We start from the raw sequence: 17,421 nt of genomic DNA on the forward strand, positions 1-17,421 counted from the left end.
ACTTCCAGCAGTTAGGGTTAATTTATACATCAAGTTGGCGGTAATTCTTCACTCAACAACAGTTGTAAGCAAATTGACGGAAATCTACGGCCGCAACTTGAATACAAGTTAACAATATCAAACTTGTAGTTAAATTTCCTTTCAACTTTACTAAAATTTGACGGAAATACTTGTACAGCAAGTTTTGACGGCTATTTGCAGAGTAAGTTATAGGTAACTAATAGGTAATCGCTCGCTTTGCCAATTCTTTCCGTCAAGTTTGCTTCAAATTGCGGACGTAGATTGACATTAAGTTATAGGTAAGGTGGATATCAGGGTATTATATTTTTAGCAAAATTTTAGCACAAATTGTACATTGCCGTACAAATTTACACTTTTACCGACATTTAATATTGAAAAGTGTATAACGCTTACTGATTGGTTTACACGCGGTATATGCGGCCGGAAAAAGTTAGGATAAGTGAACGTGGTCATCACATGTGTGACAGTAATATGTAATATGTTTCGTGGTGGATTTTTTAATAATATTAATAACGTGTACTAAACAATTGAGTAAATAGAACACAATAATTTATATTAAGTAAGTAGTTTTCACAGATAATTACCAAAGCATTGTTATTTACTTGTTCAATAGTTATAAGGTTATTTATTTGTTCGGATACCAGATAAATATGTAAGTAAGCAGATTGCGACCAGTATGCATTTATAAATTACAAATTTCAGTCTCATTTTTTATTGAAACAATATTTTGTTGTTAACAATATATTTTATTTTTATCTTACTGCACTCTTTTTTCTATTTTAGGAGTTGTTTATTGAGTAGAAATATTATGCATTTATTTTTTAAACAGATAACCTAACATCAGATGGGAGGCGTCGCTTTAATAAGAAGCAAGATTGATATCTTCAATATTAATAATTCTACACCCAGAATTAAATAAATTATTGTAGATAAATATTTATAAATTTGTGTATGTACTTGAACGACAATCATTTACTATTGTTCTGTTGTTTTTTTATTGTGTTGTCATTGTTAGTATGAAAAACTAATGAACATTTAGAGTCCAGTGTTGATAACAAATAATAGGGTTAGGATAAAAACGTGCTTTTATCAAAATTAGAACGCTCGCTTTGTGAAAGATTAAATTTTATAGACGGTAAAAAGTAAGATTAGACAATGTTATGCATTTGTTTTTATTATTTTCATTGTTTACATTCTCTAAAAAGATGTTAGCTTTATCAGTCTATTGTAGTCCTTTGTACAGCATTATCTATGAATTTATGTCCCGTGAATTCAGGTCTCAAATTAATTAATTAAAGAAAATTATTTAGATTTTAGATTTTTTTTATTAAAGCCAAGACATAGGCTAAATGGCAATTTCTATTACATAGTAAGGTAAAAGACCCCATTATTGGCGGGGATCCCATTACTGACACTTTCTTTGATTTTGGTACTTATTCAATTAATGAAATCATTAATTTCTATTATGAATATATTATTTCTAATCTTTAAGACTTTTAATTAATAAAATTTTTAATTTTTATTTCAACTAAAACATTTTTTCATTGAAAGAAAAAGTGCCACTAATAGGGCTTAGAGGTGCCATTAAAGAGGTCTTTTACGTATTAATCACGTAATTCTGGGTTCGAATCCCAGTCCGAGCTATCTAATAATTTTTTCTCACATATTCTATAAACTCACATTAAGATGATCCTTTCCATATTCCTTTCTCAATCCTTTCCTACCAATATCCTGTTATATGAATGTGGAACGCTTCACGTAATAATTACCGTAACTCCTATTCTTTCCCGCTTCACAGCATTATTTATATTTATAAAAATGCTTACCGTAAGATGGACGGTGTGGCTTAATGTATATAGAATAAGCGAAAGGAAATTTAGTATAGACCGGATAGCTCAAATGGTAGAGTAGCCAACATGTCTTCGGAAGGTTCTGGGTTCGAATCCCAGTCCGAGCTATCTAATAATTTTTTCTCGCATACTCTATAAACTCACATTAAGATGATCCTCCCCATATTCCTTTCTCAATCCTTTCCTACCAATATCCTGTTATGTGAATGTGGAACGCTTCACGTAATAATTACCGTAACTCCTATTCTTTCCCGCTTCACAGCATTATTTATATTTGTGAAAAATGCTTGCCGTAAGATGGACGGTGTGGCTTAATGTGTAAAGCGTTCCACATTTTTACAAAATCAAGATTTAATAAGTAATTGAAAACTTCTTTTTTGAAGACTTGCAAGCTATTTATTGTTAATTTTTCATGTAAAAATTGTAAATTGCTTCCAAAATTATTTTTACCAAGTTATTTATATTACATTAATTTAAATGTACTCCAAAAAATTTAAATATGATTTTAAATGCTTTGAATGGCTTTTAATTGTATTGTAAGCAATTTAAATGTATTTTGAGCTTTTTAAAGTGATATTGATTATTTTGATTATGAAATTTTTAGTTTGTTAAAAAATATTTAAAATTATTTCCCTTAAAGATTCTCAAAAATCTTTTACTTGTAATTTTTAAAAATTAATTCTTTATTGATATTCCCTTTGTTTATGTATAATTAAAAATTATCAGGTGTCTGCGGTTTTATTGTCATCAGCTTATATTTTATCATGATGTAATGCCATGTGTTAGATGTTAGTCAGTGAATTATTTTGATGATAAAATTCAAGATCATCGTTATTATTGATAAGAACAACGTGGGAACAGATTGTTTGTCAAAATTTTTAGTATGATCGTTTTAATTTTTAATAAAATTTTTTGCATTATGTTGAATTTATATTTTTAATTATAAATATGGAGTTTCAAAACTAAAAATTACTTAGTTGTCTTTCTTTGAAAGGACAGGAAATATTTAACAAGAAAATTTTACAAAGTCAAATATTTTAGTATCATTAATTTAATTCATTTTTTTTTTTCTTACAGATTTTTTTTACAGTCTCAAATTTTTTTTTCAAATTCCGTTAATGCCATGGAAACGGATTATTTAAATTTTCACGATGGAGGACAATTTTCAGAATTTTCTAGCAATTTTGATGAGGTAGAAATTAACTATCGTTTAGCAATGTAATTTTTTTTTTCTACAGCATTAATAACAAAAATAACTTGTTCTAGTATGATTTTTCTGATGATGCTCAAAAATTACGAATGGTTATCGATGATGACTTTGATTACAGTCATAGTCGACGTGCACATGAAAATTTTTGGGAAATTGAACAAGAGTAAGTAACAAAATTTTCTACAGAATTCATATTTATTTATTTAACGCCAAGCGGCAATATACATAGAGATATAAAATATATAATATTAAATTTATCAAATAAATTTAATCAAGTGATATTACGTTACATGATGGTGAAGGGAACAGATAAAAATAAAAAATTCTGAAATTCAAAGATATAATTGCAAGTACTAGGTGGGGAAATAGCAAAATTAAAAGAAGAGATTTTAGTATTTATTTGTGTTCTGATTAGAACATAATTCTGATTAGAATTATACACTGAGAAAAAAAAATACTTTTATTAAGAAAATTTTCTTGATAGAAGAATTCATGAAAATTTTCAAGAATATTTATTTATTTATTTATTTAAACAAACCCAACAGCTTACGCCATTAACAGAGTTGATAGTTACAATAGTTAGTATATAAAAAATTTTTAATGTATAACAAGACGACTTATAAATAGTACAGTAATTTAATAGATAGATTGCTAAATGAGTAGACCATTGATGTGTTAGCCATTGCAAACCAAAAAAAATAATAGTAACTGATAAAAATAATAATAATTATAAAAATTGTAGCAATTGCACATATTTAACGCCATTAAGTTGACAATTTGCCAAGTGATGCTGTTACACAGCCACTAAGTCAGTTTGACAGTACCAGGTCTAAATAATTGTTTGATAATTAGTAACAAGATTATATTGTTCAAATTAAAGCAAGTTATAAAAGTCATTTAAGAGCGCAAATCTTGCATCACGTAATATACGAGCCTGGTGCCTGATAAACATATTAGTATTGAAATCACCAGCTTTAATAATCTTACAGCTAATATCACTCAAACTCTCAGATAACAGATCCAAAAAATTACTAAGGACACCAATCACTACTGCAGGGGGTACATATACACGAACAGTATAAGCTGATCACAGCTCACAGTTCTTTACTAGTTGAACACTAATGGTGTCAATGACTTTAAAGATGCATAATGATGATGTTAAAAAAAAAAAAAAAAAAAATTCTGATAATACACCGAATAGTTCGCTAGTAGAATACTCTCATGGATATTTAATGATCTTTGTTCAGGCCCAGAACCGAAGTTCGGGCATGCTGAACAATAATCTGTCGAGTAAGAATATATGAGTGATTCTCTGTAAGGACGTCTTAAATCTGTACAAAATTGTCCGACCAAATTATTTTTGATTCTATAAAAAAAAAAAATTAACAAGGGCTACAAAACTATCAGCTTAATCAAAATAAATAAACAGCCGAATTAATTTTTGTTTTTTCGATATTTGTGTATCTTTTGCCATATAACATCACAGGGGACTGTTTTTTTTTTTTTTATCAAATTGAGAAAAATCAAGCAAACTATTTCAATGCATTCAACTTTTCAAGTTCTCAATGAATGTTTACATCAATTAGAATAATATTAAGACTTATGGATCCAATTTTATAAATAAAAATAGTTGCCAGGGGACTGAATTTTGAAGTGGCCCAGACACATATTTCCAGCACAAACGGTGCTTTGACACTAAATAAAATGGCGATAAAGCGCTAACTGCCCTATAGTTATTAACTCAAAGCTAGTTAAGTCCTTATAAACCTTACAAAAGGTAAAATAACACGCTGGATTTTTTTTTTTGGCTTTGAACTTCTGGCAGGGGACTGTTCTTAAAATGCCTGGGACAAACTTTGGTTTAATGAATTTAATGAAACAAATTAATTTTCGGTACTTTTTATTGAAGAAGATTGTTAGTTAACTAATTAAGTTTATAAACATTATGGACTAAATTATATATTATGGATGAATAACTTAAAATTTAATCTTAAAATTTTAATTTTGGGAATGGGACAGCCCAGGAGACTGTTTTTTCGGTGGTTTACGAATTTATAGCAAAAACACCAAAATTTATTTCATTTTAGTTTTCAATGCTCCAAATAGAAATCTTTTTTTACTTTCATAATAAATTTTTTTTGTAACAAAATAACAATTTTTCTAATAAAAAAATGCCTGGGACAGCAAAAAACATCCTTACAGAGAATCACCCATATATTCTCAGCTCAAGAACTTGTTAAATTGATTGAAATAATTTTTACTTAATTTAAATAAAGCTATTCTCTTGTTTATCTATTATCGAAAGATAAATATTGATGCTCTTCTGTTCAGAAATTAATAATTAATAATAATAGAATATTTGATCGTCATCGAATTTCTTGAACCAAAAAATTGTTAATTGAGTAAAAGTATTTTTTTTCTCAGTGTATTGATTTATTACCTATAATGTAAATTTAATAAAAAATCTTTCTTATATTTTAAGACTTAATGGAGACATGGCTGTATTACCAGCATCAGGAGTATCATCACAAATGCCGAAAATTGAAAATATGAATCAAGATTTCGTTAATACTTTTAACGATTGGAGTGAACACCTTGGTGCTCTACAGGTGAATTATGACAACCATCGCAATGTGAACCTAAAAATTGGTAATAATTAATCAAAATATTATATGAAAAATATTTATCTTTTCAGGAATATGAATCTAACAATGAATTGATAACTCTCCATAATAATTTACCGGAATCTTTGAACATAAGTTTTCCCGAAATTTTTAGTGACGACAATAATGACATGTATATACCACCGACTGAAAATACCCCAGAAGACATTAAAATAACTCCAAGTCCTATTAAAACTCTCCCTGAATTACCATCCTTATATCTGACATCTCCAGTTAAGAGTAAAGAAAGTCCACTTTTAAACAAAGTTAAGTTAGAACCCGAAGAAAACGAACTAACAGAAGTAAAAGAAAATTTTGATGAGTGGGCGGATAAGGAAGAAGGGGAAGGGTGCATTGATGTTGAAACAGTATCTGAATATCAACCCGTGTTAGAAGCTCGCGATGTTAAAAGTTTATTAGAACAATTTGAAGCTTCAGAAGCTAATCTTGATCTTATAAATCCCAATTCTACTAAAAAAAATACCGAAAGTAAACCGTCATGCGAAATTAACAACAAAGTAGCAAACAAACCTAAAGATGTTTCAAAATCATTAGAATCTACAGAACCACAAGTATCAGAAAGACATAAAAATATCCGCGACTCATTACCAAAAGAAGTAATAGACAGGATAAATGCTTCAGCACGTAAAAAAGTTATTTCAGTTATTCCCGCATTGTCAACTAACATAAAAAATAATTCCCGTAATAATAATCGTACGACTAAAGCTACTTCTACACGTAGCAAAGGTTCAAAAGTTGTTAACCAAAATACTGCATTTGATACTGTTGTTCAAAATGATCACACTTACTGTACTAGTAGTAGTAACAATAATAACTCTAATTACGCGAGTAATAATTCTACTGGGCATGCATCAAAGCCAGGTAAAGGAAAACAAGGGAAAAAATCAATTAATTCAAAAGTTAATAAACCTGTTCAAAATCACCGGAATAATTTAATCAAACGAATGGACAGTTGGACTGACAGTAGCTCAAAAAAAGACAGTGGGTTAGAATCGGGAGATGTTAGTGATGCTAGTGAAGAATTAGCTACTAAAAGTTCTGTAAATTTGAATGATCAGCAAAATCAATCAATTAATAAGCGATCTTTAGCAAACAATTCAGTACCTGTAAATAAAATAATAAATGTTGATAATAAAAAAAATCAAGCAAAGCCTGTTTCTGGAATAAAAATACAATCAGCTTTGGCTACGAGTATTTTACAAATGAGAAATGGTGTTTTAACAAAAACAAAATCGGTTGATGAAAATATTCTTAAAGGGAAAATGGTTTCGGTGTTGAAAAAACCACCGGTTAATAAATTAATCGGATTTAATGAAAGTATAATAACAACGAAAAATAGTTTGAATGATGATGTGCAAAATATTATTGTCCAAGATACTTCTATGATATCATCTTCGTCGTCTTCGTCATCAATTAATGAAAATGAGAAAAAACCACCAAAGCGAAAATTGAATTTAGCTGAGTACAGAAGCAGGCGTGATCAAAACAGTGCAGGTAATAGTAGAACGTGTTCACCTATCCAACCTATGACGTTAATTTACATTCATCATGCATCTACAACAACTGATCCTATAACAACTGATTCTGATAATCCAGTCTGGTCAGAACGTGAAATAGTTTCGATGTTAAAACCTAAAAATTTGGTTGATGAACCGAGAATAAAGCCTGCTATGTGTGACGCATCTGTACAGACACATGAAACTGTTTTTGATAATCCTAATAGCTCTGATGTGATAGTTGAAAAACCAGAAATTGAAGCTAGCTTAACAACTGATGTTAAAGTTGTTAATGATGAAAAAATAAGTCTTGTTGAAAAAGATCAAGCTTTTGGAAAAAAAAGGAATTACAGGCAGCGTAGAGCTTCTTCAAGCAGTAGATCACGTTCACGAAGCCGCAGTAGAAGTAGTAACAGTATTCAAAGTCGTAGTAAGAAAGAAAGGAAGGCTGTCAGTCGTAAAAGAGTCAGCCGGAGTCGAAGTCATAATAAGTATAAGACCAACAAACGTCGTAGTAGTAGTAGTCGAAGTAGAAGTCAGAGTCGAAGTCGGAGTCGGAGTCGGAGTTTAAGTCGGAGCCGCAGTAGAAGTTGGAGCTTGTCAAGTCGAAGAAATATTAGACGCAGAAAAATTAGCCATCGTCGTAGTAGCGTTAGTTCTAATAGTAGTTGGTCTTCACGATCAAGATCTAGATCGACTTATAGGTCGAGATCATTCTCAAGATCATCACGATCAAGATCAAGATCAAGATCGTCCAGGTCAAGATCTAGATCCAGATCTCGATACTCAAGTAGTACACGGTGAGTATTTTAATTAAAAAATTATTGTTGTTAATAGTATCGTTCATAATTATCAATAATTATTTGTATATCAAGAATGTGGACAAGATAGGATCATAATAACAATTACTTTATTATTTCTGCGACGTTTCGGTCGTTTATTAGACTTTCTTCAGGCATATAGAAATTACACATGTTAATAACCAACAAAATAACATAACAATTGATATAATTACAATATTTACCATAATACGAATTACAACAGTCACTATCTTACATTGCACAGTTGCCTTTGTCATATCGCTTTACAGATGCCATAAGGGCGTATAATAAATAGTATATTTTGTGACTATGGATGAAACAAAACGATTTCAGACCAGAGTGAAGTTGCCTGCCCGAGCGAAGCGAGTCACTCGGTCTGAAATCGTGTTTCATCCCGCGTCACACGTATTTTTCATATAAGTTGCATTAAAAATGCTAGTTTTAATGTCTGGGGCCAACCAGAACTAGATAATTTCAGATAAATAGCGAAAATACTATTTTATTATAAAACTTATTAAGAAAATTAAAAACTACAATTCAAGCAAGTAATGGTTTATTTTTTACTAAACATTATTCGTAAATTGAATAGTTTTCTTTTGTCATTCTTATTTATGCTTAGTAACATAATTATAATAGGTCAGTATAGTTAACGGTTACAATGATAATTATAAAGGTATAATATAAAGAAAAGATACTCTGATAGAATTTAAAATGAAGCTGCAACTTCATCTCGCGGGCAGAAAATCATCATTTTGCCCGCCGGAAAGAAATGATTGATTCCTGCCCGGCAACGGTTGCATTGATCTGTATAGGAAGTTATGGATAAGATTAATAATAAATAAAGTATTTAAGACAATATTATTATCCACAGAGTGATTCAAATAGACTCTTTATTTTAAAAGGAATCGTATCGAGAGAAGTGTCGTTACTTGACAGAGTTTAGTCGCAGACTGACTATAATGTTAAAACTATTTTATTGTGAGGTCTAACCCTCTGTATTGTCCTTAGTAAAACACATGTTTTTCTTCTTAACTAAGACCGTAATATTTGGTTGTACTGTACAGTGTAAAATAAGGAGTCCTTTGTACAACTCAAGTACCTAAGGTCATAAAATCAAGCCTGTACAGGCTTTCTTATTCTAGCTGCACAATAGTATATTATGTGACTAGGGATGAAACGAAACGATTTCAGACCAGAGTGAAGTTGCCTGCCCGAGCGAAGCGAGGGCTGGCATCACTCGGTCTAAATCGTGTTTCATCCCGCGTCACACATTATATTTTTCATATGTTGCATTAAAAATGCTACCCCGATAGCCACCTTACCTATAACTTACTGTCAATCTACGTCCGCAATTTGAAGCAAACTTGACGGAAAGAGTTGGCAAAGCGAGCGATTACCTATTAGTTACCTATAACTTACTCTGCAAATAGCCGTCAAAACTTGCTATACAAGTATTTCCGTCACATTTTAGTAAAGTTGAAAGGAAATTTAACTACAAGTTTGATTGTTAACTTGTATTCAAGTTGCGGCCGTAGATTTCCGTCAATTTGCTTACAACTGTTGTTGAGTGAAGAATTACCGCCAACTTGATGTATAAATTAACCGTAACTGCTGGAAGTCAACACTTACTGAGAAAGCGCTGGCTATCAGGGTAGTTTCAATGTCTGGAGCCAACCAGAACTAGATAGTTTCAGACGAATAGCGAAAATACCATTTTATTATAAAACTTATAATAAAATAGAAAGTAATGGTTTATTTTTTATCAAACATTATTCGTAAATTGAATAGTTTTCTTTTGTCATTCTTGTTTATGCTTAATAACAGAATTATAATATGTCAATACAGTTAACGGTTAGAATGACAATTATAAAGGTATAAAATAAACAAACAATTGATATGATTGAAAATAAAGCTGCAACTTCATCTCGCGGGCAGAAAATCGTCATTTTCTGTCCGCCGGGAAGAAATAATTGATTCCTGCCCGGCACAGTCGCATTCGTCTGAAATTGTCTAGTTTCGGTTGGCTCAACAGGCATTGAAAATGCGAGATATTACAAATATAAATAATGCTGTGAAGCGGGAAAGAATAGGAGTTACGGTAATTATTACGTGAAGCGTTCCACATTCACGTAACAGGATATTGGTAGGAAAGGATTGAGAAAGGAATGTGGGATCATCTTAATGTGAGTTTATAGAATATGCGAGAAAAAATTATTAGATAGCTCGGACTGGGATTCGAACCCAGAACCTTCCGAAGACATGTCGGCTACTCTACCATTTGAGCTATCAATTAACAGAATTTATCTATCCAGTTAAAACTCGCATTTTCAATGCAGGTTATATGAAAATGTACTTTAAATGTGTTTTTCACATTTAAAAACTAATAAAAAAAAATACGTTATTTTTCTAAAATAAATATTTCTAAGAACTAAATATCTGAAATATAAAACTAAAAGTTTGTAACTGGAATTTATTTTTGCTCAGAGAATCCAACAGTCTGCAATTGACTATTTTCGGTTGGCTCAACAAGCATTAAAACTCGCATTTTCAATGCAGGTTACATGAAAAATCCTATTTTTTTTTTTTTTTTTCGAGTCCAAGAAAATTTAGTTTGGAGAAAAAATTTTTTTTAGACTTGGAAAAAATAATAGAATTTTTATTTTACGCTCTTATGGCATCCGTGGTGGGTCCCGGGAGTCATAAGGATGTATACATTTGTTTTTGCATTTCTGCTCATTTCGGACGAAAATACGTCGATTCCCGAAAAAAAATTTTTTATACGCCCTTATGGCTTTTCATCGGGACCTTCTGCTGGTATACACCCTTATGGCATCTGGAACGCGATATAAATTGTTACAAAATTAACAAAATTCATAGATTTATTAATTATTAATATTATTATAGATTGTTAATTTTGTAACAATTTATATGACAAAGGCAACTGTGCAATGTAAGATAGATTGTATTATGGTAAATATTGTAATTATATCAATTGTTATGTTATTTTGTTGGTTATTAACATGTGTAATTTCTAGTTGCCTGAGGAAGGTCTAATAAATGACCGAAACTTCGCAGAAATAATGTAATTGTTATTATGATCCTATCTTGTCCACATTCTTGATATACAAATAATTATTAAAAAATTATGTAATTCTTCTTTTTTTTTGTTTTTATTTTCATTGTAAACATAGAATTAATTACGATGTATAACAGTATATTTAAGCTTAAGAAAAAAAAGTTTAAATTGTTTTTTTAAATGACAAGAATTTTGACAATTGATTAAATTCGATAAAATTAAATTTTATAATTGAAATATAATAGAAAAAGTCAAATGATTGTAGGTATTGTAAGTATAAATCGGAAAGGAATAAAAGGTCGGGCCAACGAAAGCGATCACGGACACGAAGAACGGATTATGATAGACGCAGACGTTACTCGTCGGAACGTAGTAGCGATTATTATAACAACAGAAGGTAAAACGTCTCTTTAGCTCTCATAACAATACCCTCCTGGAAAAATCTCAGATTTTTATATAAAATTTTTATTAATAACAGTGTTATCATCATTTTTATGGGATTTCTCCAGTAAAGATTTTTTTACTATTATTATAATTATTGATTCACTGTCTGATATGACTAATTTAATATAATACATTGTATATCTAATTCATTCTATGTGTTTAATATTTTAATTTTAAAATATTAATACAAAGAGAGTATTTATTTTTTATATTTTTGTAAATATATTTTGTTTTTATAATGTAGATCAAAATTGATTAACATTAATTTGCTTGTATTATTAGATCACCGAGCTACACGAGAAATTCTTACAATAACACATGGCACAATCATGAAAAAACGAGACAAGTTGAAGAACGTCGGGTAATATACGTTGGTCGTATTGATGAAGGAATCACTAAAGCTGATTTAAGAAAAAGATTTGAAGCTTTTGGACCAGTTACAGATATTAGTTTACATTTTCGTGAGCACGGGTAATAATCACTTACCTATTTAATTATTTAAAAAAAAAATGATGTTTCATTTTTATTAATAATGTCATCATTTACGCAGAGATAACTATGGGTTTGTTACATTTGCTAATAAACATGATGCATATAATGCTGTAGAGCATGGTAATGATGATCCAGCTTTACCAAGATATGATCTGAGTTTCGGAGGACGAAGAGCGTTCTGCAAAGTTAAATATGCTGATTTAGGTATTTATTTTGTTGTTTTTTTTTTTATTTTCTTTCATTTTTTTTTTTAAGTCGAAATTTGGTACTCACTTTTTTATAAAAAAAAAATTTAAGATGCTTTTTTATCGACACATTACAAATTATTTTTGGTAATTATTTACCCCACTTGTAAAAGTGGGGTCACCCATTTTAATTTTCATTTTTTTGAATGAAATTTCTATTTGATTTTATTGATATATTTTTTTTTTTTGAAAAATGCATAAAAAAATGAACAATTAAAAAAAAAAAAGCTGATTATCACAATTTTAAGGTAGAGATAGCCACTGTGAAATTTCAGAAAAAAAAATTTTTTTTTTATTGAATCAAAGTTTATACATTAAAAAATATGTATCTACACTAGGGTGGCGCAAAAAAACCGACTATTTTTTTTTTTTTAGTCTCGAGTGAAAAAATGTTAGTTTTTGATGTTTTAAGAGCTCTCTCCAGAGGACAGCTTAAAAAAAAATTTTTAAGATGTCGCTCCAAATTTTTTTAAATTTCAAAAATCGAATTTTTTTTTTTTAATTTTTTTTCTCGTTACGGGATAATTTTATAGACTAAAAAAAAACAAGTTTCTGAAAATTTCAGTTCAAAATTTGAATTTTGAAAAGTCGCTCATAATTTTTTTCAATTTATTAGTGCATTAGTTTAGATTTTTTCGAGCGACCTTTTACTATTCAAATTAAAATTCCATGCATTTTTTTTTTTATTTAGTACAATAATCGATAAAAATACATCACGAGATGAACTAAAAATCAAGCACAACATAGAAAATATAATTTTTTTTTAATTTAATAATTTTATTTAATCAACTGCCAGGCGTGGGTTCGAATCCCAAGCTGGTCTTAGAAACCAGCTTGGTTGAAATTTGACCTTGCCGCGTAGGTTAAGATTTTTTCAAACCAAAAAGACCCCAACGTACCACTCCCAACACTTAAAGTCGGCGATATGACTAATTAAAGAAAAAAAAAAAAATTATGAGCGACCTTTCAAAATTTAAATTTTGAACTGAAACTTTCAGAAACTTATTTTTTTTTTAGTCTATAAAATTATGCCGTAACGAGAAAAAAAATTTAAAAAAAAAAAAAATTAGATTTTTGACGATTTTTGAAATTTTAAAAAATTTGGAGTGACCTCTTAAAAATTTTTTTTTAAGCTGTCCTTTGGTGAGGGCTCTTAAAACATCAAATACTAACATTTTTTCACTCGAGACTCAAAAAATAAAAATAGTCGGTTTTTTTGCGCCACCCTAATCTACACAGAAAGAAAAATATGGGAACTATTCCCATAATTTTATGGGAACAGTTCCCAGGCAATTATAGGAATTGTTCCCATGAATTATGGGAACTGTTCCCATAATTATAGGAAATTTTCCCAGAATTATGAGAAAATTACCTATAATGGTATAGGAATGGTTTCTATAATTATAGGAATGATTCCTATACAATTACAGGAACCATTCCCATAATATTATGGGGAACTATTCCCATAATGGTACAGGAAGGATTCTTAGAATATTATAGGAATAATTCCTATACCATTATGGGAATCATTCTCAAAATAAAATAAAAATAAAATCTTCGTGTGGAGTGAGTTCGAAATAATTCCTATAATATATACAGGGAAAAAAAAAATTGGGGCAGCCACATGATTTTCATGTTGTAGGCAATAATAGTTAAAACAACAATAATAATTAAATAATAATAATAATAATAATCATCATCATCATAATAATAACAATCTATATTATTAAGAGAATAAGGAAAATTTTGTGGCCAGTGTATTTATGTGATAAAATGGGTTTTTGCTTGGAGTTGTGCCTTTTCAAGATTTCATATTATTCTCACCAATAATCAATTTATTATAATAAGAATTTAGGCTGCATTCGAAAATGCTCTGTGCCTAGATACATAATGAAGAAATGACCTTGTATCTGGTAAACTATTGACATTTTTTAAGATATAAGCTCATCCCGATGTTACACTCATCAAGAGCTTTCATTTTGTAAAAAATACAAAGATACTTAGGGCCAGTTTTTCAATCCGAGATAAAAGTACTGTCAATATAATAAAAAAAAAAAATGTAGCGACGTGATATTGCTCTCAGTTAGTTCTTCACGAATTTGGTCATTTATTTAAATAAAATAATAAATATATCATAAAAATAATAATAACCTCTTATTGTGTCATTTAAATTATTTTAAATTAATTAACATAATTATAGATTAATAATAGATATGTCAAACGCAAGATATGAGCTCGAAGAGCTCAAAAGCATAGAACAGCGACCGCTCTGAGCTCGGAGAGCTCAAAATAACACATAAATTGTAATTTGAAGCTCGAAGAGCTCGATAACGTTACAAGTGCAATTTCTAGCGCTTAGATATGGAATTAGCGGGAAGTAGCAGGGATGGCCTTCAGGGTCATCCGTATTCCTAGTTATTATTTTATTTATTTACAATCAGCAAGTTGTCACAGTTGGAGATTAATATTTCTGTGGCATGCGGCTAATTTTTATTTATTTTAATTAAAAATAAGTGACTGGTTCAGGGAGAACTATTTGTATGCAATATCACTGTGCTGAATTATTTATTTTTATTATTATGTTCGCAGTACTTTTATCTCGGATAAAATTTTATCTTGGATTGAAAAACTTGCCCTTACAATTAAAAGTTGGAAATCATTTAATCGATGAGTAAGGAATACAATTTAATTAACAGGATTACATAAATAAAATTATATATTTCTTTATAAAAAAATATACATTTGTACGCAATTTAATGCAAAAAATATTTGATAAACCAAACTGTTTTTCACTCTGAATATTTTTAAGAGATAGGGGAATGTCACATTTAAAACACCACAATTCTTTGGCAAGTGTACTTATTTCAACTATTCTTCGACCTCAATCCGTCGAATTTTGTTAGTGAACTTTAGATTTATTATATAGTGCCTCGTATGTTCTTTTTTTAATAGTTTTAATAAAACGTGTAGAAAATTTTCCAAAATGCGCTCGCAAATTATGCTGGTTTATCTGAGACATGTTTACAAACAAATAAATTTCAATGTTAGGGAACTGTTGCGGTGTTGTCAAGTATTTACCGGTAATTCAGAGTGCTATATTTTTTTTAGTCAATTAAATAATTATTTAATGCGTGAATTTTTCGGAAATTTCCTCAAAATTGTTATTAATTAATTTAAAAATTAATTTTAAGATGCATAACAAAAGTATTTCTACGCATTATTTTTTTTTTAGACATTCTTTACACTAGCAGGGTACTTGGATTTCCTTAATGTATACTTTATGAAACAAAAAAATCCGATCCCCAAATTCCTTTATTATCCCAGTCAAAAAAATTCCCGAAAATCAATTATTGTTTCGATCTTCACAGTGGCTCTACCCCGTAATAAATTTTACAAATTTTCTAAAAAATTTATAAATTTTTTAGAAAATCGTAATATCCCACTTTTTTTTTTTAATTGTTTGTTTTTTTATGTACTTTTCAAAAAAAAATATATCAAAAAAAGATAAAATAGAAATTTTATCCAAAAACATGGAAGCCAAAATTTTTTTCCAACTTTTAAAAGCAAAAAAGCTATCGAAATCTTTATTTTTTTCTTTCACGAAATTTTTTTTTTATCATAAATGCGCCGTTAAAACAAGCAGAATAAAAAAAAATTTGAAAATGTTAATTTTTGACCTAGATATGACCAAAAATTGGGTTGACCTCATTTGTAAATATTTCCCTTATTTTTAAAAAAATGGTTTCAAAATGTGTTACAGAACATATTACAAATTATTTTTTAATTTTCTGTTTAGATGGTGCACCAAATAGCTCATATAGTACTGGCCGAAGTGTATTAAATTCCAACAACGAAGACAATTCCTTCGATTTTCTATTGAAAGAAGTTCAAGCAAAATTACGTAACCGAAAGGTTTGACATACGTATTTTTTAATAGTTTTAAATATTATTTAATACATTGATATAGGTGTTTATATATTTAAATATACACACCTACGCGTATATATACATATATTTAATTATGTAGGCGTTAAATTTTTTTTTAAACTAATGGTGCCGATACTTTCATAGGAAAAAAAAACACTGTTGAAATACTGTTCATACTTTTTTATATTAATAACGCAACCAATGTGTAAAATCCATCAATTTTTTAAAGTTAATTATTTAATTAATCAATAATGAACTTAATGATTGAGATAAATTGTAGATACGGAAAATAATTATTGATACATTCAATAGCTTCAATTTTTTGAGCTTGATATTGGCACTTGGTCCTTTATTTCTTTAAATAATTTTTGATGTCGAAATAATTAATTACTATATAAGTAACTTGCTTCATGCTTTTTATTTAAATTATTAAGTTAAATTACAAGCAGTGGGCATAAATGGCTTCCATTTTTTTCGACGAAATTGTAATGGTATGTTACTGAAAATATTTTTTAATTTTTTTAACATTTTTATTTTTTATACATACAGAATCATCTTTTTTAAGTTTAAATATTTATAAAAGTATAAAATTGTGTATCCAACAACAATTAAAAAAATAAAATTACTGAAATATTTTATTTCTTACCGTATCATCATAATTATAATGAATTATCATTATTGTAAGGTTGATATATTTTTAAGCCATTAAAAAAATAAATGGAAAATAAATGATACATGTTTTAAATATGTTATTTTAACTTTAATCAGAACTATATGGAGGTAATCAAATTATCATAACTAAAAAAACGATTATTCTTGGAGGATTTACACTGACTGTGTAGAACTTTTTTATTTTTTGCGAATGAAGAGCAGCTTCTTTAAATAAAAATATAGATCTTATCTATATTATTGAGAGAATAAGCAAAATTTTGTGGCGAGTGTATTTATAGGATAAAATGAGTTTTAATGATTAAATTTGGTATCGTTGGAAAAGTCTTGACCTAAAGTTGTGCCTTATTATGATTTCATATTATTCTCACCAATAGTCAATTTATAATGATAAGTATTTAGGCTGCATTCGAAAATTCTCTATCTCTAGATACAGAATTAAGAAAAGACCTTGTATCTCGTGAACTATTTACATTTTTAAAGATA

At 29.0% G+C, this 17,421-nt stretch overlaps 1 protein-coding gene across 4 annotated transcripts; it reads left to right on the top strand.

The window, feature by feature from the left end:
- The first annotated feature begins 325 nt into the window (after positions 1–325).
- Positions 326–16,342, top strand: LOC123271408 (uncharacterized protein DDB_G0287625). Of its 4 annotated transcripts, none has more exons than XM_044737719.1 (9): positions 329–580; positions 2,949–3,063; positions 3,138–3,244; positions 5,564–5,690; positions 5,777–8,061; positions 11,424–11,555; positions 11,885–12,073; positions 12,153–12,298; positions 16,136–16,341. In XM_044737719.1, the coding sequence occupies exons 2-9, from the start codon at positions 2,995–2,997 to the stop codon at positions 16,255–16,257; spliced, it is 3,177 nt and encodes a 1,058-aa protein (XP_044593654.1). In that variant the 5' UTR covers positions 329–580; positions 2,949–2,994; the 3' UTR covers positions 16,258–16,341. The 4 variants fall into 4 exon arrangements, with proteins under 4 accessions (XP_044593657.1, XP_044593654.1, XP_044593655.1 ...); XM_044737720.1 differs by lacking the exon at positions 329–580 and adding an exon at positions 604–673; XM_044737721.1 differs by lacking the exon at positions 329–580 and adding an exon at positions 1,034–1,163.
- The last annotated feature ends 1,079 nt before the right edge of the window (positions 16,343–17,421 follow it).

The sequence above is a fragment of the Cotesia glomerata genome, linkage group LG9 (genome assembly GCF_020080835.1).
Source record: "Cotesia glomerata isolate CgM1 linkage group LG9, MPM_Cglom_v2.3, whole genome shotgun sequence".
NCBI classification, from domain to species: Eukaryota; Metazoa; Arthropoda; class Insecta; order Hymenoptera; family Braconidae; genus Cotesia; species Cotesia glomerata.